Source organism: Melanerpes formicivorus, unplaced genomic scaffold (assembly GCF_026170545.1).
Source record: "Melanerpes formicivorus ecotype bairdi unplaced genomic scaffold, bMelFor1.0.p_v2 SCAF_16, whole genome shotgun sequence".
Lineage (NCBI taxonomy): Eukaryota > Metazoa > Chordata > Aves > Piciformes > Picidae > Melanerpes > Melanerpes formicivorus.
The window spans coordinates 12,638,075-12,656,205 of record NW_027142368.1 but is presented as its reverse complement, the minus strand read 5'-3'; the positions used below and the strand labels follow the sequence as shown (position 1 = coordinate 12,656,205).

General features: G+C 62.9%; 3 protein-coding genes across 8 annotated transcripts in view; 1 reads left to right on the top strand and 2 right to left on the bottom strand.

The window, feature by feature from the left end:
- Window positions 1-1,414: 1,414 nt before the first annotated feature.
- RAB15 (RAB15, member RAS oncogene family) lies at window positions 1,415-5,915 on the bottom strand. 4 transcript variants are annotated; one of them, XM_068148225.1, is made up of 7 exons: window positions 5,612-5,915; window positions 3,462-3,522; window positions 3,250-3,310; window positions 3,060-3,137; window positions 2,871-2,960; window positions 2,058-2,123; window positions 1,415-1,918 (listed from the first exon to the last, which is right to left on the bottom strand). In XM_068148225.1, exons 2-7 carry the CDS (start codon window positions 3,506-3,508, stop codon window positions 1,757-1,759), a joined length of 504 nt encoding a protein of 167 aa, XP_068004326.1. In that variant the 5' UTR covers window positions 3,509-3,522; window positions 5,612-5,915; the 3' UTR covers window positions 1,415-1,756. The 4 variants fall into 4 exon arrangements, with proteins under 4 accessions (XP_068004326.1, XP_068004325.1, XP_068004328.1 ...); XM_068148224.1 differs by lacking the exon at window positions 5,612-5,915 and adding an exon at window positions 5,182-5,600; XM_068148227.1 differs by lacking the exon at window positions 5,612-5,915 and adding an exon at window positions 4,577-4,719.
- A 2,183-nt stretch (window positions 5,916-8,098) lies between these two features.
- On the top strand, window positions 8,099-15,567 carry FNTB (farnesyltransferase, CAAX box, subunit beta). Of its 2 annotated transcripts, none has more exons than XM_068148219.1 (12): window positions 8,099-8,265; window positions 9,576-9,640; window positions 9,786-9,858; window positions 10,110-10,201; window positions 11,328-11,474; window positions 11,564-11,647; window positions 11,760-11,846; window positions 11,924-12,053; window positions 12,187-12,319; window positions 13,305-13,416; window positions 13,499-13,613; window positions 14,390-15,567. In XM_068148219.1, the coding sequence occupies exons 1-12, from the start codon at window positions 8,152-8,154 to the stop codon at window positions 14,498-14,500; spliced, it is 1,263 nt and encodes a 420-aa protein (XP_068004320.1). In that variant the 5' UTR covers window positions 8,099-8,151; the 3' UTR covers window positions 14,501-15,567. The 2 variants fall into 2 exon arrangements, with proteins under 2 accessions (XP_068004320.1, XP_068004319.1); XM_068148218.1 differs by having other exon boundaries at window positions 8,100-8,265; window positions 14,387-15,567.
- MAX (MYC associated factor X) overlaps window positions 15,552-18,131 on the bottom strand; it is a 5,987-nt gene continuing 3,407 nt past the window's right edge. The window contains exons 4-5 of one of the 2 annotated variants that reach the window (XM_068148233.1): window positions 17,933-18,056; window positions 15,552-16,597 (exon numbers count right to left, since the gene is read on the bottom strand). In XM_068148233.1, coding sequence (XP_068004334.1) covers window positions 16,407-16,597; window positions 17,933-18,056 — 315 coding nt within the window. In that variant the 3' untranslated portion in view covers window positions 15,552-16,406. Of the gene's footprint in view, window positions 16,598-17,932; window positions 18,064-18,131 lie in introns of both variants that reach the window. The other variant, XM_068148232.1, reaches the window with a different exon arrangement.

Genomic DNA, 18,131 nt, shown 5'->3' with positions numbered 1-18,131 from the left:
CCCACCCGCTGGCACCCACCCGCGGGACGAGGGGGAGGGAGAGGAAGAGAAGGGTGCGGGTGGCACTGTGCCAGGAGCTCAATAATACATGGCGTGGGTGGCACAGAGCTGCTGGGTGCTGGGTGTGGGGGGGACGTGAGGCTGGGTGGGGGAAGAGGTGAGGAGGGAGATGTGAGGCTGGGTGGGGGAAGAGGTGAGGAGGGAGATGTGAGGCTGGGTGGGGGAAGAGGTGAGGAGGGAGATGTGAGGCTGGGTGGGGGAAGAGGTGAGGAGGGAGATGTGAGGCTGGGGGGGGGGAAGAGGTGAGGAGGGAGATGTGAGGCTGGGTGGGGGGAAGAGGTGAGGAGGGAGACGTGAGGCTGGGTGGGGGAAGAGGTGAGGAGGGATACGTGAGGCTGGGTGGGGGGAAGATGTCTTCCCAGCAAGAGAGATTGGCCATTGGGATGTGCTGCCCAGGGAGGTGGTGGAGTCCCCATCCCTGGAGGTGTTTAAAACCAGCCTGGATGAGGCACTTGGTGCCATGGTTGAGTTGATCAGATGGTGCTGGGTGGTAGGTTGGACCTGATGGTCTCTGAGGTCTTTTCCAGCCTGGTTAATTCTGTATTCTGGATGCCATGGGGCTTGGTGTGTCCAGCCTGGCACTGAGGGGAGATACTGGGAGGGCATTGTGCAATAATGGGAGTCCAAGAGCCGAGGAGGGGGTGCTGTGGGCACAGGTGGGTGATGAAGGCATCTCTGCCCCATCTCTGTCACCAGGGCTGCCTTGGTATTGCCACTGGCACCTCCTGGGGTTCTGGTGCCTTTTGTCTTCCTCATCCCCCTGCCCCCCCCCCCCCCCCCCCCCCCAATGCCCATCAGTCCTGGTCTGTTAAGTGCCACACTGGTAGCCATCTGCTATGGTACAGGTGCCAGGACACTGGTGGATACACCCCGGTGCCCACCAGCATCCCAGAGACTGCCATCATCCTGGCACCCACCACGATCCTAGAGCCCATGCATTGTGGTGCCCACCAGCATCCCAGTGCCCACCTCTCCTGGTACCCACTCACCCAGTACTCACAACCACCCTGGTGCTTGCCCAGCCCAACACCCATCACCATCCCGGCACTGCCCTACCCCAGTGCCCACCACCATTCTGCTGCCCACCTGTCTCAGTGCCCACCACCATCCTGACACCCAGCACCATCCCATTGCCTGCCACCACCTGGGTGCCCAGTGCCCCCTCCTGAGAAAGGGGACACCGTCCTGGAGCACCTTCAATTATTGATACCTGCTCGGGTTGCCACGGCCTGGCACTGCCCGTGGCACATTGTCCCCTCCTCACCCCATGCTGGGTGGGGGTGTGCCAAGGTGGGTGGCACTGCCATGGTGGCACTGTGTGTGTGTGTCCCCACCACAAGAGCCACCTCCAGCATCACCTTTATTCTGCAAACCATGTGTGTAAAACAAGGGGGAGGGGGGGTAGGGAGGGGTTCCATGGGCACGGGGTAGCGGGGGCACAGGGTGGGCACAGAGCACCCATGACACCTCCCCCACCCCTCACACCAGTGGAGGGTGGGGCACCCCAGTGACTCCTGTTTGGTTCCCACCACCCCCAAGGGTGTGTGTGTGTGTGTGGGGTCACCCCCAGACACTCCCTGCCACCCTCCCCTCCAATGCGGGGGGAGCTGCCCCAATCCTGCACCCACCGTGCCCACCCCAAAGCAGTGTGGGTCTGGGGGCGTGGGTTAGTGTGGTGTGTGTGGGGGTCCAGCCTTCAACACCAGCAGGTTTTGGGGTTCTCCTCACTGCTCGGGGGGGGCTGCTGCTGCTCGCTTTCTTCCAGCCGGGCCAGGGTAGGGGTCCGGGGGGGGGCGCGCAGCCCTTCCAGCTCTTTGCGATGCGCCTGCAGCACCAGCTCCGTCAGCCGCGTGAAGGACTGGGGGCGGGAAAAGGGGGGAGGGACGAGTTAGGAGACCACCCCCCAAACCCCACCCCGAAACTCTAAACCCTCCTTCACGCCTCCGAGCCCCCCCCCCCCCCCCTTGGCCCCTCCGGACCCTTTTTCACTCCCCCACCTCTTTGATGTTGAGGTTGCTGCAGGCGCTGGTCTCGTAGAAGTCCATCCCGTACTCCCTGGCCAGCTGCGGGTCGCAGGGGCACACACAACAGGGACCACCAGCGGCATCGACAGGATTTGGGGGGGGAGGCAAAGAGGGTCAGCACCCCAAGTGCCCCTCTCCACCAGTATAGGGAGAGGTGGATGAGCTGTACCCGGGGGGCATCCCTGAATTCGCTTGCGGGGGGGCAGGAGCTAGTGGGGAGGTCTCTGGAGTCACTGGAGAGGGCAGGAGGCTGGTGGGAGGGGGGTCCCCGGATTTACTGAGGGGTGCAGGAGTTTGGGGGGGAGGGGGCCCCTGGACTCGCTGTATGGTGCAGGACTTACTAGGAGGGTGTAGGAATTCGGGGGGGGGAGGCGGGGGGAGCTGTCTCTGGACACATCTGGGGCTGGGAAGGCTCCATGAGGGAGTCCCTGGGGATGCTTGGTGGGGGTCCCTGGACCCAGGTAGGGCTGCGCTGCAGAAGAGTTGTTGAGGTCCCCATGGAGAGTGGTGGAGGAACTTTGGGGGGGTCCCTCACCATGCTAAGGGGAAGGGGGGGATGGGGATGCTTAGGATGCAAGCTGGGGGGGGCTCCCAGACCCAGACAGAGCTGCAGGAAGTTTATTGAGGTCTCTGTGGAGTGCAGGAGGGAGCTTTGGGGGGGGGGGGGGAGAGGGGGGTCCCTGGTTATACTGAGGGGCAGTGGGGGGGTCTTTGGCCATAGTGGGGTGCAGGGTGGGGGTGTCCTCCAGCCGGGGAGGAGGGGGGCACACGCCAGCCCCCGCTCACCTGCAGCCCTTGCTCTTTGGCCACTTGCCTCTTGTGCTCCTCGTCTGCTTTGTTCCCAATGAGGATTTTCTGGACGCCATCAGGTGCATACTGGGAAGGAGGGGGATTTTGGGGGAGGGGGGGGTTGTGTGTGACATGAAGACCCTCTCCCCTTCCCCCCAGACTCCTTTTTACCTCCCCCCATCCCACCTCATCCACGTCGCTGGCCCACTTGACAATGTGCTGGTAGGAACGCTCGCTGCTGATGTCATACACCAAGAAGATGCCCTGAAAAATTGTTGGGGGGACACAACAAGGATTTACCTCCTGCCCCAGCTGCCCCCTCCCTGCCATCTGCTTCCCCTCCCCTTCCATTCCCCCCCTGCCATCTCCCCAGTACCTGTGCCCGCCGGTAATACTGCTTGGTGATGGTTTGGTACCGCTCCTGCCCTGCCGTGTCCCTGCAGCCAGGGAGAGCAGGGTCACCACTGGCACTTGTGACACGAGTTGGGGTCAGGGCTCAGTCTGGGGGTGGGGGGCAATGAGGTTCAGGTGCCCAACCACCTCACCCATCCCCCTTCCCCCCCCCCAAATGCCCACCTGGGAACTTACCAGATCTGGATCCGCACCTTGATGCCATCTACTTCGATGGTTTTCATCTTGAAGTCGACGCCTGCCATGGGGGGAGGTTTTTGGGGTGTCACCATCGTCATGGGGGCCCACCAGACTCCCCACCCTCTCCCAGCACATCCAAACGGGCCCCACCTTGCACCCGTGCCCACCCAAAGTCCCCCTTAGCAGTCTGGTACCCACACCAGGCGCCAGGCCTGGTGCTGGCCCTGGTGCTGGGAGGGTGCTCCCAGTGCCCCAGGAACCAGGGATTCATGGTGCCCACCATTCCCCAGTGCCATGGCTGCCCAGGACCCCTGGTTTCCCAGTTCCCCAGTGCTATGGCTGCCCAGTGCCCCCAATTCCTCAGTAATGAGGCTCCCCAGTGCCCACCATTCCCCAGTGCCATGGCTGCCCAGGACCCCTGGTTTCCCAGTTCCCCAGTGCTATGGCTGCCCAGTGCCCCCAATTCCTCAGTAATGAGGCTCCCCAGTGCCCACCATTCCCCAGTGCCATGGCTTCCCAGTGCCCCTGGTTTCCCAGTTCCCCAGTGCCCACCGTTCCCTAGAGCCACAGCTTCCCAGTACCCTCGGTTCCCCGGTTCCCCAGCTCCCCGGTACCGAGGCTTCCCGGTGCCCAGTTTCCCAGTGCCCCGGCTATCCGGCGTTCCCTGTTCCCAGTGCTCCCAGTTCCCCAGCACAGCAGCTCCCCAGTGCCCACGGGTTCCCGGTGCCGCGGCTGCCTGGTCCTCCGTGTTTCCCGGGTCCCCAGTGCTCCCAGTGCCCCGCTGCTGCCCGGTGCCGCGGCTGCCCCGTTCTCTCGGCTCTCCGCTGCCCACGGCTCTCTGCTTCCCCGGTGCGCCGAATTTCCCGGTTCCCCAGTGTTGCAGCTCCCCGGTGCTCCCGGTTCACCGGCGCCGCCGCCTCCCTGGTGACCCCAGTTTCCCAGTTCCCCGGTGCTGCGCCTGCCCCACCGCTCCTGGTTCCCCGGTGCCGAGGCTCCCCGGATTCCCTGTGCCTCCGGTTTCCCGATGCTGCGGCTACACGGTGCTCCCAGTTCCCCGCTCTCACGGCTGCCCGGTGCTCCCGGTGCCCACGGCTCCCCGCTTCCCCAAGTACCCCTGGTTCCCTGGTGCCCACGGCTCCAAAGTGCTCCCGTTTCCCCGGTTCCCGGGTGATGCAACTGCCTAGTGCTCCCGGCTCGCCGGTGCCCACGTTTTCCCAGTGCTCTGCCCCCCCGGTGTTTCCACTTCCCCGGTGCCCACGGTTTCGCGGTTCTCCGCTAATGCAGCTGCCCGGTGCCACGGCGCCTCAGTTCCCCAGTGCCCACGGTTTCCCGTTTCCCCCATGCCGCGGCTCCCCAGCTCCCTGGTGCTCCCGGGTTCTTGGTGTCCATAGCTTCCCGGTGCCCACGGCTTCCCGGTTCCTCGGTTCTCAGGTATCCGGTGCTCCCGGTTTTCCGGTGTCCGCAGTTTGCCACTTCCCTGGTACCCGTAGCTTCCCCTTTCCCCACAGTACTCTGACTCTCCGGTGCCCCTGGTTCCCAGGTGCCCACAGCTTCCCGTTTCTCCCGTTTCCCCGGTGCCACTGCTCCCCGATGCTCCCGCTCCCTCCTCTCCTTGATGCTCCGGTTTCCCCAGTGCTCCCCTTCCCTCCTTTCCCCGGTCCTCCCGGTCCCTCCCGGTGCTGCCGGTGCTCCCCCGGCGGCTGCCGGTGCCCGGTACCGATGGTAGAGATGTGGGTGGGGTGGAACTGGTTGTCGGTGAAGCGGCAGAGCAGGCAGGTCTTGCCCACGCCCGAATCGCCCAACAGCAGCAACCGGAACAAGACGTCGTATTGCTTGGCCATGGCGGGGCCGCACCGGGCCGCGCCGGGGGCTACCGGGGCTGCCGCCGGGGCTACCGGGGCCGGGGAGAGGCTGCGACGGGGCTGGCACCGGGGCGGGGCGGGGGCGGGCGGCGGAGGGGAGAAGCGCGGCGGGGGTTGGACACTGAGGATGCACCGGGAGAGGCACCGGAGAACGGGGAGGGGAAAATGACACACCGGGGATGGACCGGAGGATGGAGCTAGGAAAGGAGGGATGCACCGCGCTGGGGGACGGACACTGGGGATGCACCGGGAGAGGCACCGGGATACAGGGAGGGGGACACGTACCGGGGATACACCGGAGGATGGAGCCGGGAACGGGAAGGGATGCACCGGGAAACGGAGAGGGGGGACACGTACCGGGGATGCACCGGGGGATGCACCAGGGAACGGGGAGGGGTGAATGACACGCCGGGGACGGACCGGAGGATGGAGCAGGGAATGGGAGGGAGGCACCGGGGGTGCACCGGAGAATGCACCGGGAAACGGAGAGACACACACACACACACTGGGAAGGCACCGGACGATGGAGCGGGGAACTAGAGGGAGACAGCGGGGATGCACAGAGCAACGCACCGAGGAACTGAGACCGGAGAGGCTCTGGGAATGGTGGCAGAATGAACCGGGAAATGGGGGGGGGGGGGGGGGGAGACACTCCGGGGATGCACCGAGAGGTGGGGAGGGGACACACCGGGGATGCTCTGGGGAAGGTTGGGGGTGGGGGCACTGGGAGTGCACCGGGACACACACCGGGAGATGGTTTGGGGAACCAGGGAATACGTGGAGGGGGACTCCAGGAGAAGCTTTGGGACACTGGGAGGGGAACATGCAGGCAAAGGGGACGCCAGGAGATGCTTTGGGACACTTTACTGGGGGACACACAGGAGGGATGCACCAGCTAGGGGACACGCACATGGAGGGAGAGGAGGGGGGACCCAAGGGTGTATCAGGGGACACAGGGAGGTCACCGGGGCTGAGGGACCCCCGGTAAGGTTGGAGGGGGCAGGAGGCTTCCCAGAGCAGGGCTGCAGTTGGTGCTGGGTGCTGTGTTGGGTGCAGAGTGGGTTGCTGAAGAGGAGCAGAGTTGGGTGCTGGGGTACAGAATTGGGTGTTGGGGTACAGAATTGGGTGTTGGGATGCAGAGTTGGATGCTGAAGAGGAGCAGGGTTGGGTGCTGGGGTGCAGAGTTGGATGCTGAAGAGGAGCAGAGTTGGGTGCTGGGGTGCAGAGTTGGATGCTGAAGAGGAGCAGGGTTGGGTGCTGGGGTGCAGAGTTGGATGCTGAAGAGGACCAGAGCTGGGTGCTGGGGTACAGAATTGGGTGTTGGGGTGCAGAGTGGGTTGCTGAAGAGGAGCAGAGTTGGGTGCAGGGGTACAGAATTGGGTGTTGGGGTGCAGAGTTGGATGCTGAAGAGGAGCAGGGTTGGGTGCTGGGGTACAGAATTGGGTGCTGGGGTGCAGAGTTGGATGCTGAAGAGGAGCAGGGTTGGGTGCTGGGGTACAGAATTGGGTGTTGGGGTACAGAATTGGGTGCTGGGGTGCAGAGTTGGCTGCTGAAGAGGAGCAGAGTTGGGTGCTGGGGTACAGAATTGGGTGTTGGGGTGCAGAGTTGGATACTGAAGAGGAGCAGAGTTGGGTGCTGGGGTACAGAGGTGGGTGCTGCTGTGCAGTGATGCAGCACCATGATGTGACAGGGCCCAAATGGTGTCCCCAGGGCTTAGTGTCGGGGCCAGTTCTCTTTAATGTCTCCATCAGCGGTGTGGATGAGGGGATCAAGGCAGCCTCTGTGTTTGCAGATGATTCTACAAAGGGATCTGTCCAGGCTGGTTCCATGGTGAGGCCAATGGGATGAGATTCAACAAGGCCAAGTGCTGGGACCTACACTTGGATCACAACAACCCCATGAAGGCTCCAGGCTGAGGGCAGGGTGGCTGGAAACTGCCTGGTGGAAAAGGACCTGAGGAGGTTGGTGACAGCAGCTGGAGATGAGCCAGGGGGTGCCCAGGTGGCCAAGGAGGCCACTAGCAGCCTGGCCTGGAGCAGCAAGAGTGTGGCCAGCAGGAGCAGGGCAGGGATTGTCCCCTGGGCTGGGCACTGCTGAAGCCACACCTGGAATCCTGGGGCCAGTGTTTGGCCTCTCACTCCCAGAAGGACATTGAGGAGCTGGAGCAGGGCCAGAGAAGAGCAACCAAGCTGGGGAAGGGTCTGGAGAAGAGGGCTGGGGAGGAGCAGCTGAGGGAGCTGGGGGTGTTGAGCCTGAAGCAGAGGAGGCTGAGGGGAGAGCTTCTGGCTCTCTGCAGCTCCCTGCAAGGAGGTTTAGGTTGGACATAAGGAGAAATGTTGTCACCAGAAGGGTTGCCAAGCCCTGTCCCAGGCTGCCCAGGGCAGTGCTGAGTCCCCATCACCCCTGGAGGGGTTTCCAAGCCCTGGCGCTGTGGTGCTCACACCCTGGCTTGGTGCTGCCCTGGCAGCGCTGGGTTAAGGCTTGGACTCCATGACCGGAAAGCTGCTTTCCACAGAAATCCATTGGCTCTCTCTATGACGTCACGCAGCACTGCGATGACGCAATCAGTCAGAGCCTCCCCCGCCTCCACCTCCCCCGCCCCCCCGCCCCCTCGCAGGGGGGCAGGCGCCGCCATGACGTCAGAGCGTGGTGACGCCGGGACGCAGCTCTCCCCCTCCCTCTACGCCGGCACAGGGCGGAGCAGGGGGTGAGGGGCGTGGCCTAGGCCCAAGCGGGGCGTGGTTTGGCGCAGCACGGGGCGTAGCCTCTTGTCCCCGCCCGGCCACCGTCGCCCCGCTGCCCCCCGGCGTGAGCCGCCCCGCAGCATGGCGGGAGCCGGTGTCCCCCCCGCCCCCGCGGCCGCACAGCCCCGGCAAGGCCCCGGAGGGCGGCGGCGGCTGCGGGATGATGGCGTGAGGAGCGCGACCTCCGTGGAGCAGGTGTGGGGCGGGGCACGGGGTGCCGCGGGGCTGGGGCACGGGGTGCCGGGAGGGCCTGGGGCTGGGAGCGGGGGTCCCGCGGGGCTGGCTCTGCGTGTGCTGTGCGGCCCTGGAGTTGGGGTATGGGGTCCCGTGGGGCTGGCGCCCCGTGGGGCTGGCGCTGAGGGTGCCAGGCTGCCGTGGGGCTGGGGTATGGGATGACACGGGGCTGGCTGTGAGGGTGCTGTGGCGCCACGGGGGTGTGGTATGGGGTGCTGTAGGGCTGGTGCTGAGAGTGCCGTAGGGTTGGGGTATGGGGTCCCACGGGGCTGGCTGTGGGGCTGTTGGGCTGGGGTAGTGGGTGCCAGGCTGCTGTGGGGCTGGCATACGGTGGGGGGCCGTGGGGCTGGCTGTGAGGCTGCTGTGGGGCTGGGGTATGGAGTGCCATAGCACTGGGTGACCCCTGCCCTCGTTCCTCCCTCGCCAGGCAGCTGCTGGCCCCAGCCAGCCTGTGCCAGCAGCTTGGACACCGGGGTTTCAGTGGGGTGGGTGGCTGCCACCCACCAGTGCTGGCAGCTCCAGCACCAGCCTGGGGAGGGTGCCTGGCTCTTGGGGGCACCCAGCCCCTCCCTGCCCTATTCCCTCCACCCCGCCCTGTTCCAGTCCCCAGTGGTGGTTCACTGGGTGCCAATGGGGTGAAAGGTGCCCCACGGGTTTCTCAATCTGGGGGTGTCCTGGGATGAGCCAAACCCTGGCATGAAAATGGCTGTGTTCAGATGGCCTCCTTGGGCAGTGCTGGAGGTCCCCCATGCTCCCCAAGACCCCAGTGCCGAGCTGCTACCACAGGCCAGCGTGGGGCCAGCAGCTGCCTGTGGGGAGGAACTGGTGTGGGGATCACCAAGCCCCATGGTAACTCTATCCCATCCCCATAGCAGCCTGGCACCCTCAGAGATTGCCCCGTGGCACTCCACATCTATGCTAGCCCCATGGCGTTCCACATCGCAGCCCCACGGCGTTGCGCGTCCCAGCCCCATGGCACTCTGCATCCCAGCCCTATGCCACAGACATGCTCAGACCCAGCCCCCTGGCAGCCTGGCACCCTCAGGGACAGCCCCATGGCTCCTCAGCCTAATCCCAGCACAAAGCTCCTCGGCAGCTCAGGCTAAGCCTCTCCACAGGCAGGACCAAGCAGCTTTGGGTCGCTCGGTTTGGCCAGAGGTGGTGCCACTGGGAGCTGGGGGGCTTGGTAAGGCCGAGATGGGGGACGGCAGAGGCACTTCCCTGAGCTCACTGTGGTCTTTGTCCCCTCATGGCACTGTGGCTGGTGGCAGACCAAGGTGGAGGACATTGTGCAGGAGGTGTTTGATGCCTTCAAGAACAACCACCACGACGTGCAGTAAGTCCCTGCGGCACAAACTCTCCATAGCGACAAACAGCTCAACCCTGTCCCCAAACCAGTGACTCCAGCAGCTGCCCAGATACAACATGGTGACCTCAGCTCTTGTCCCAGTTGCCCAGCCCAGCCCTGCCTTGTCTTCCAGATTACTCCTGCACCGGGAGAAGCACTTCCATTACCTGAAGAGAGGCCTGCGGCAGCTCACCGAAGCCTATGAGGTACTGCTGATGGAGCCACTGCCACCAGCTTGCTTGCCCGAGGCCAGCACTTAGCCCTGGGGCTGTCACTGGGTGTTGGTTGTCCCCTGGAGGTAGAGGCAGCAGCTCCTTGTGTCCCCTTAGGTCATATAGTCATGCTCAGACCCACGGTGATGCTCTTGGAGGCTCTCCTCCTTGTCCCCTCCCTTACCTGCTGCTCGTGGCACACCCAGACCTGCTCTCACTCCCTGCTGTCCCCTCTGTCCCCACAGTGTCTGGATGCCAGCCGTCCCTGGCTCTGCTACTGGATCCTGCACAGCTTGGAGCTGCTGGATGAGCCAATTCCCCAGTCAGTTGCCTCAGAGTAAGTGGTGAACGCTGTTTGGGGCACCCTCAGCACCAGATCCCACTCTGGTAGGGCTTGGAAGGGAGCTCTGGAGATCATCCACTCTAAGCCCCCTGCCCCAGCAGGGCACCCACAGCATCCTGCCCAGCAGCACAGTGCCCAGGGGGGGTTGCAAGCTCTCCACACAAGGACACTCCACAACCTCTCTGGGCAGCCTGCTCCAGGCCTCCAGCACCCTCACCCCAAACAACTTTCTCCTCAGCTTCAGAGGCAACCTCCTGCCTGACACTTTGTGCCCTCTGCCCCTTGGCCTGGCCGTGGGCACCACTCAGCAGAGTCTGGCCCCAGCCTCTTGCTCCCCACAGCTCCTTTAGCTCTTGCTGAGCATTGCTCAGCTGCCCTCTGGGGCTGCTCTTCTGCAGGCTCCACAGCCCCAGGGCTCTCAGCCTTTGCTCCTCACAGAGCTGCTCCAGACCCCTCAGCACCTTCAGAGCCTGCCCTGGACTCTCTCCAGCAGTTTCCAGGCTCTCTGGAACTGGACCCAGGACTCCAGATGCGGCCTCAGCAGGGCAGAGTGTAGGAGCAGAGGAACCTCCCTTGACCTGCTGGCCCCTAGGACACCATTTGCCTTCTTGGCCACCAGGGCACATTGCTGGCTTGTGGGCAACTTCTTGTCCCCCAGCACTGCCAGGTCCTCCTTGGAGCTGCTTCCCAGCAGGCCACCCCTGCCCTGTACTGCTGCAGGAGGTTGTTCCTCCCCTGGTGCAGGACCCTGTACTTGCCCTGGTTGGACTCCATGAGGTTCCTCTGCCCCAGCTCTCCAGCCTGGCCAGGGCTGCGGGGGCCACCCACGTGATGCTGGAGGTGCCACCTCCCGCTGTCCCCACACGCTGGTGGCACCAAAGGAGTGCTTTGTCTTGCCCCTGGCAGTCAATGCCACCCATTCTTGTGGCTGGTGCCTCGTGACAGACAGAGATGGGGGACAAAAAAAGAGAGATAACCTCTGGCTTTGACCCTGGGGAGGGGGATGCTAAAGGGGTTTAACAGGGCCCCGTGTTCCCCCCCCCTCCCTTAGCCGTGGTGATGCTGACTGAGGGGGTCTCCTGAGCCCCTTCCTCACCCTCCCTGTGTGTTCCCCTACCAGTGTCTGTGAGTTCCTGAGACGCTGCCAGAGCCCCCAGGGTGGTTTTGGAGGGGGTCCTGGCCAGCACCCCCACCTCGCCCCCACCTATGCCGCAGTCAACGCGCTCTGCATCATCGGCACGGAGCAGGCCTTTGAGGTCATCGACAGGTATGGTGGCAGGCTGGTGGCAGTGGGCTGGGGGGCCAGGGCAGCTGGCAGGATGCACGTCCTTCCCCTGGCATCCTTGGCTCTTGCAGGAAGAAGCTCCTGGAGTACCTGCAGTCCCTGAAGCAGCCCGATGGCTCCTTCATCATGCACATCGGTGGCGAGGTGGACGTCAGGTTGGTGAACGCCATGGTTTGGGGTGGGGACGTGGCTGTGGCACGCTTCCAGCCAGCTGGGTGACGTGGTTGGGAGGGGATGCCACGGTCCTGAGCACCCATGGGCCCCCAGGAGTGCCTACTGTGCTGCCTCGGTGGCCTCGCTGACCAACATCCTCACGCCCACGCTCTTCGCCGGGACGGCCGAGTGGATCGTGAGGTGAGAGCCAGCACCGGGGTGGGGGGCACCCAGGACCTCGCCTGTGGGTGCTGTCCTCACCCCTCCTGCCCACCTAGGTGCCAGAACTGGGAAGGTGGCATCGGTGGGGTGCCAGGCATGGAGGCCCATGGTGGTTACACCTTCTGTGGCATGGCAGCCTTGGTCATCCTCAAGAAGGAGCATCTGCTGAACCTCCAGAGCTTGTTGGTGAGTGGGCACCGTGGGTGGCGGCCCCGTGGCTCTCAGCTGGGGAGCTTGGCTGGTTGGTTGTGCTGGGAGAGGGTCCCTGTCCTCACACCCTGTCCTCACTCTGTCCCCTGTCCCTCTCTGTGCCACGCAGCGCTGGGTAACCGGCCGCCAAATGCGCTTCGAGGGTGGCTTCCAAGGTCGCTGCAACAAGCTGGTGGATGGTTGCTACTCCTTCTGGCAAGCTGGGCTGCTGCCCCTCATCCACCGTGCCCTCCATGCCCAGGGTGAGTCACTGCAGGGGCCTCCCCAGCTACTCTGTCCCCAAAACAGTGCTTTCAAGGAGGGGTGAAGGTTTTAGAGTCAGGGAATGATAGAGGCATGGAATCATTGAGGCTGGAAGAGAGCTTTGAGATTGTGGAGTCCAAGCTTCAACCCAGCACTGCCAGGGCACCACCAAACCATGGCCCTCAGCACCACAGCTGCCAGGGCTTTGAAAGACCTCCAGGCATGGGGACTTCACCACTGCCCTGGGCAGCCTGGGCCAGGCCTTGACAGCCTGGAAGGGGAAGAAATTGTTCCTCATGGCCAACCTAAACCTCCCCTGGGGCAACTTGAGGCCATCTCCTCTTGTCTTGTCACTTGTTCCTTGGCAGAAGAGCCCAACCCTCACCTGGCTGCAGCCTCCTTGCAGGGAGCTGCAGAGAGCCAGAAGCTCTCCCCTCAGCCTCCTTTGCTCCAGGCTCAACACCCCCAGCTCCCTCAGCTGCTCCTCCCCAGCCCCTTCCAGCTGAGTCTGGGGAATTACTTAGGTGTGCCCACGTCCTGTGCTCAGGGAATCTCAGCAGGACACCCTGGAGGTGTTTAAGCCCAGGCTGGATGAGGCTCTGGCCAGGCTGATCTAGTGTGGGGTGTCCCTGCCCATGGCAGGGGGGTTGGAACTAGCTGATCCTTGTGGTCCCTTCCAACCCTGACTGATACTATGATACTTTGTGCTACCCCACTTGATTTTTTTTGCAACAAGGTTTTCTCATCTGCTGACCCAATACCTTGTGGGTAGAATAGAATAGAATAGAATAGACCAGACCAGACCAGGCTGGAAAAGACCTTTGAGATCATGGAGTCCAACCTATCACCCAGCACCATCTAATCAACTAAACCATAGCACCAAGCACCCCATCCAGTCTCCTCTTAAACACCTCCAGTGATGGTGGTGATTGTTTTCCACCTCTCTGGGGTCCCCTCAAGCATTGCTCTGCCTCCTCTGCCCAGGTGACACAGCACTGAGCATGTCCAGCTGGATGTTTGACCGCTCCGCACTGCAGGAATACATCCTCCTGTGCTGCCAGTGCCCGGCCGGGGGGCTGCTGGACAAGCCGGGCAAGTGAGTGCCAGCTTGGGCTGGTGGGGGGGTGGCTTCTTGGTGGCCATGGACCCCTTGCTTAGCACTTATATGTCACCCTCAGGTCCCGGGATTTCTACCACACCTGCTACTGCCTGAGCGGATTGTCCATTGCCCAGCACTTTGGCAGCGGGGACCTGCACCACGAGCTGGTCCTGGGCGGCCCTGAGAACCGCCTGGTAGGTGCTGGCAGAGGGAGGGAAAGGGCCAAACCTAGGGCCAAAGCCTGCCAGGGAAAAGCCCAAAAGATAAGGGCCAAAGAAAGCCAGAAACAGGCCAGGAAAAAAGGGCTAAAGTAAACCAGAAGGGCCAAAGAGGCCAGGAACAGGCCCCCAAAGAAGGGCCAAAGGAAGCCAGGAACAAGTGGCCAGAGGAGGCCAGGAACAGGCCCCCAAAGAAGGGTCAAAGGAAGCCAGGAACAGGCCCCCAAAGAAGGGCCAAAGGAAGCCAGGAACAGGTGGCCAGAGGAGGCCAGGAACAGGCCTCCAAAGAAGGGGCAGAGGCAGCTAGGAACAGGTCCCCAAAGAGGGGCCAGGGGAGGCCAGGAATAGGTCCCCAAAGAAGGGCCAGAGGAGGCCAGGATCAGGCCCCCAAAGAAGGGGCAGAGGAGGCCAGGAACAGGCCCCCAAAGAAGGGGCAGAGGTGGCCAGGAACAGGTCCCCAAAGAAGGGCCAGGGGAGGCCAGGAACAGGTGGCCAGAGGAGGCCAGGATCAGGCCCCCAAAGAAGGGGCAGAGGAGGCCAGGAACAGGCCCCCAAAGAAGGCCAAAACCTAAAAAGCCAAAAAGAGCTTAGAAGAAGGCAGAAGGCGGCCGAAAACAAAAGGCTAGAAAAGGCCAGAAACCAAAAGGAGAGGTTGGATTCAGGCAGAAAAAGGCCAAAGCCCAAAGGAAGAGTTCAGAAAGCAGCAGAGGAAGGCCAGGCCCAGGCACTGACTGCCTTTCCCCCCGCAGCAGCCCACGCACCCCGTGTACAACATCTGCCCGGAGAAGGTGGTTCGAGCTGTGCTGCACTTCCTGCAGCAGCCCCTGCCCGCCCCGGAGCCCTCGGACGCTGCTGCAGAATAAGGGGAAGGGTCCTGCTGCTGCCCACCCCTCCCCCCCAGGACCCCAGACTGTGCCAAGCAGGGCTGGGGGGGGGGGGGGAGTGGGGGTGTGTGTTGGTGAGAAGCTGCCACTGTGGCCACGTTTGGGTGCGGCGAGGTCCTCAGGGTGCTAGCAATACCAAAAACCGGCTGGGCCCCGCGGCCGCCGGCTCCTGGCGACACCACCACGGCTGTCCCCACCCGCCTGGGTGTCCCTGTTGTGCCCAGGGTGTCCCCCCCCAGGTCGTCCCTGCTGCTCTCCTGACAAGGAGCCAAGTGGGACGTGGGCTGTGGCATCAATAAAACCAACCCAAGAGCTGCCCATCTGCTGTCAGCTGGGAGGGCAGGTGGCCACCAACACCTTGGTGGCCCTGGGGATGGGGTACGTGACACCAAGCTTGGGCTGCTTCCAGGATCCTTCTTTCCAGGCTCTTTCTGGACCCTTTCCAGGCTCTTTCTAAACCCTTTCCAGACTCTATACCCTTTCCAGGCTCCTTCAAACCCTTTCCCAGTTCCACCTGAGGCTCTTTCTAAACCCTTTCTGGGCTCCTTCAAACTCCTCCTAGATCCTTTCCAGTTTCTTTCCACACCCTTTCCAGACTCTTTCTGGACCCTTTCCAGGCTCCTTCCAAGTTCTTTCTGGAACCTTTCCTATTTCATTCTAAAGTTGTCCTAGACCCTTTCCAGTTTCTTTCCAGGCTCCTTCCAAACTCTTCCTGTACCTTCTCCCAGGCTCCTAAACCCTTTCCAGACTTTATCTTCACCCTTTCCATGTTCCTCCCAAACTCTTCCTGTACCCTCTCCCAGGCTCCTTCTAGACCCTTTTCCAGACTCCATCTAGACCCTTTCCAGGCTCCTTCCAAACTCTTCCTACACCTTCTCCCAGGCTCCTTCTAAACCCTTTTCCAGACTCCATCTACACCCTTTCCAGGCTCCTTCTAGACCCTTTCCAGGCTCCTTCCAGACTCTTCCCAGCCCCACCTGGTGTCACCCCCTGCCTCTCCCCAGCCCAAAAACATGCAGCCACCACGGGGGAAAAGGATAAAATAAGTTGGTTTTTGTCTTTATTCTTTATAGTCTTATAGTAAAGGGAAGCCTTAACTTGCAAGACAACTCTGGGCAGTATGTACAACATACCTTAGATCCATGGAATGAATCTGAATTGGGGAGGGGGGGAGGGGGGCATAAGAGTGTGTGTGTGTGGGGGTCACCTATGGGACAAAGGAAGGGACACTAGAGGTCAGAGAATGCCATGGGAGGTTGGGGAGAAAGAAGGTGGTGGTGGTGGGGGGACAAACCAGCCTGACCCCCACTTTTTGAAGAGAGAGGCCGGGGGGGGTGGGGGGGGGTGTGCAGGTGCTGCCTCCCCCCTCCCAGTTTTTTGGGGGGGACAGGTGGAATTGCAGATGCAGAAAATAAATAGCCAGACACCCCCCCCCCCCTCCCCTTCCCCTTTCCCCTCCCAGAAAAAAAAAGGTTCCCCACCCTGGGTTTTGGGGAGGGGGCTGCCGGGCTCCTGCGCAGCCCTCGTCCTTCAGCTCCAGTCTGCTGTGGTCCTCAGGTATAAATAGAAACGCTCATAGAAAATCAGAGGGGAGGAGGAGGAGTGGGGGGCTCGCTAATTTCAGGGAGAGGGGGCAGGGGGCCGATGATGTTTCCTTGTGGCCCCCACCCCCCCACCTCTTCCCCTCCTCCCAAGTCGCTGGGGTGGGTGCTGCGAGCCCCCTGGCTGGCTGAGAGCAGGGGCTGGGGGGAGGGGGGGGAGCAAAAGGGGCCGGGGAAGGGTCGGGAAGCTGCAGTCCAAGAGCTTCTAGGAGAGGAGGGAGAGAAAAGTCTTTAGGCAGCCAGGCTGTGGTGGGGGGGTTCTGTGGAGTGAGGAGGGGGGGCCCCTAACTGGCCTCCATGCGCAGCTTCTTCCGGCTCTGCGGCTCGTCGGGCTCCGAGTCGGAGCTGGAGTCGGAGCCGCCGTCGAAGGCGGAGATGGTGCTGCCCTTGGCGTTGGTGTAGAGGCTGCCGCCGTCCGTCGCGGGGTAGTTGGCCTGCAGCTGGGCGCTCGACCTGGCCTTCTCCAGGGCCCGCACTGCGGGGAGCACGGCGGGCTCAGCCCCTGGGCAGGCTCAGCCCCTGGGCAGGCTCAGCCCCGGGGCGCGGCCCTGCGCTCCCAGCTCCTCCCCCCGGCTCCCTGCTGCCTGCCTGCCTGGCTCTCGAGGGATCTGCCCCCGGGGGACCTCTTCTGATACCTGGGGGACTCCTCCCCACCGGCTCCCGTGTCACCTCATCCCCTGCTGCCTGTGGGATCTGCTCCTGGGGAACCCCTTCTGAATCTTGTAGGGCTTCCCCCAGCTCCTCTGTCACCTTCCCTGGCTCCTGTGGAACACACTCAGCTCCTGTGGGATCTCCTTTGCTTTCTGTGGGACACTCTTGGCTCCTGTGGGATCTCCCTGGCTCCCGTGGGACCCCATCAACTCCTCTGGCACCATTCCTGGCGCCTGTGAAATCCACTCAGCTCCTGTGGGACTGTTCCCAGCTCCCGTGGGACCCCCTCAGCTTCCCTGGGGCCATTCCTGGCTCCTGTGGGAGCTTCCTAGCCTCTGTGGGACCCCCCTAGCCTCTGTGGGACCCCCTCAGCTTCCCTGGGGCCATTCCTGGCTCTCACTGGACCCCTCCCAGCTCCTTTGGGACCCCCTCAGATTCCCTGGGGCCATTCCTGGCTCTCACTGGACCCTTCCCAGCTCCTGTGGGATCCCTTCTTGGGTTCCTGACTCCTGTGGGACTGTTCCCAACCTCTGTGGGACCCCCTTGGCTTCTCTGGGACCATTCCTGGCTCTCACTGGACCCTTCCCAGCTCCTGTGGGATCCCTTCTTGGGTTCCTGACTCCTGTGGGACTGTTCCCAGCCTCTGTGGGACCCCCTTGGCTTCCCTGGGGCCATTCCTGGCTCCTGTGGGACCTTCCTAGCCTCTGTGGGACCCCCTCAGCTTCCCTGGGACCATTCCTGGCTCTCACTGGACCCTTCCCAGCTCCTTTGGGACCCCCTTGGCTTCCCTGGGGCCATTCCTGGCTCTCACTGGACCCCTCCCAGCTCCTTTGGGACCCCCTCAGATTCCCTGGGGCCATTCCTGGCTCTCACTGGACCCTTCCCAGCTCCTGTGGGATCCCTTCTTGGGTTCCTGGCTCCCGTGGGACTGTTCCCAGCCTCTGTGGGACCCCCTTGGCTTCCCTGGGACCATTCCTGGCTCTCACTGGCCCCCTCCCAGCTCCTGTGGGATCCCTTCTTGGGTTCCTGGCTCCCGTGGGACCTTCCTGGCCTCTGTGGGATCCCGCCGGCTGGCCTGGGCCCGCTTCTACCTCTCATGGGACCCCTCCCGGCTCCTGCAGGACCCCCCCGGTCCTCTGGGAGCGCTGCAGGCGCTGACCTTGCTGCTCCAGGAGCGCGTTCTGCCTCTTGAGGTCGTCGATGTCCTGCTGGTGCGTGTGGTTTTTCCGGCGCATGTACTGGATGTACTCTGTGGCTTTGTCCAGGATTTGGGCCCGGGATGCCTGTTGCAATAGTGGGAAAAGACACGAGGCAAGATAAAGACCTTGCCCAAAGAGGTGGTGGGGGTGGGCTGGGTG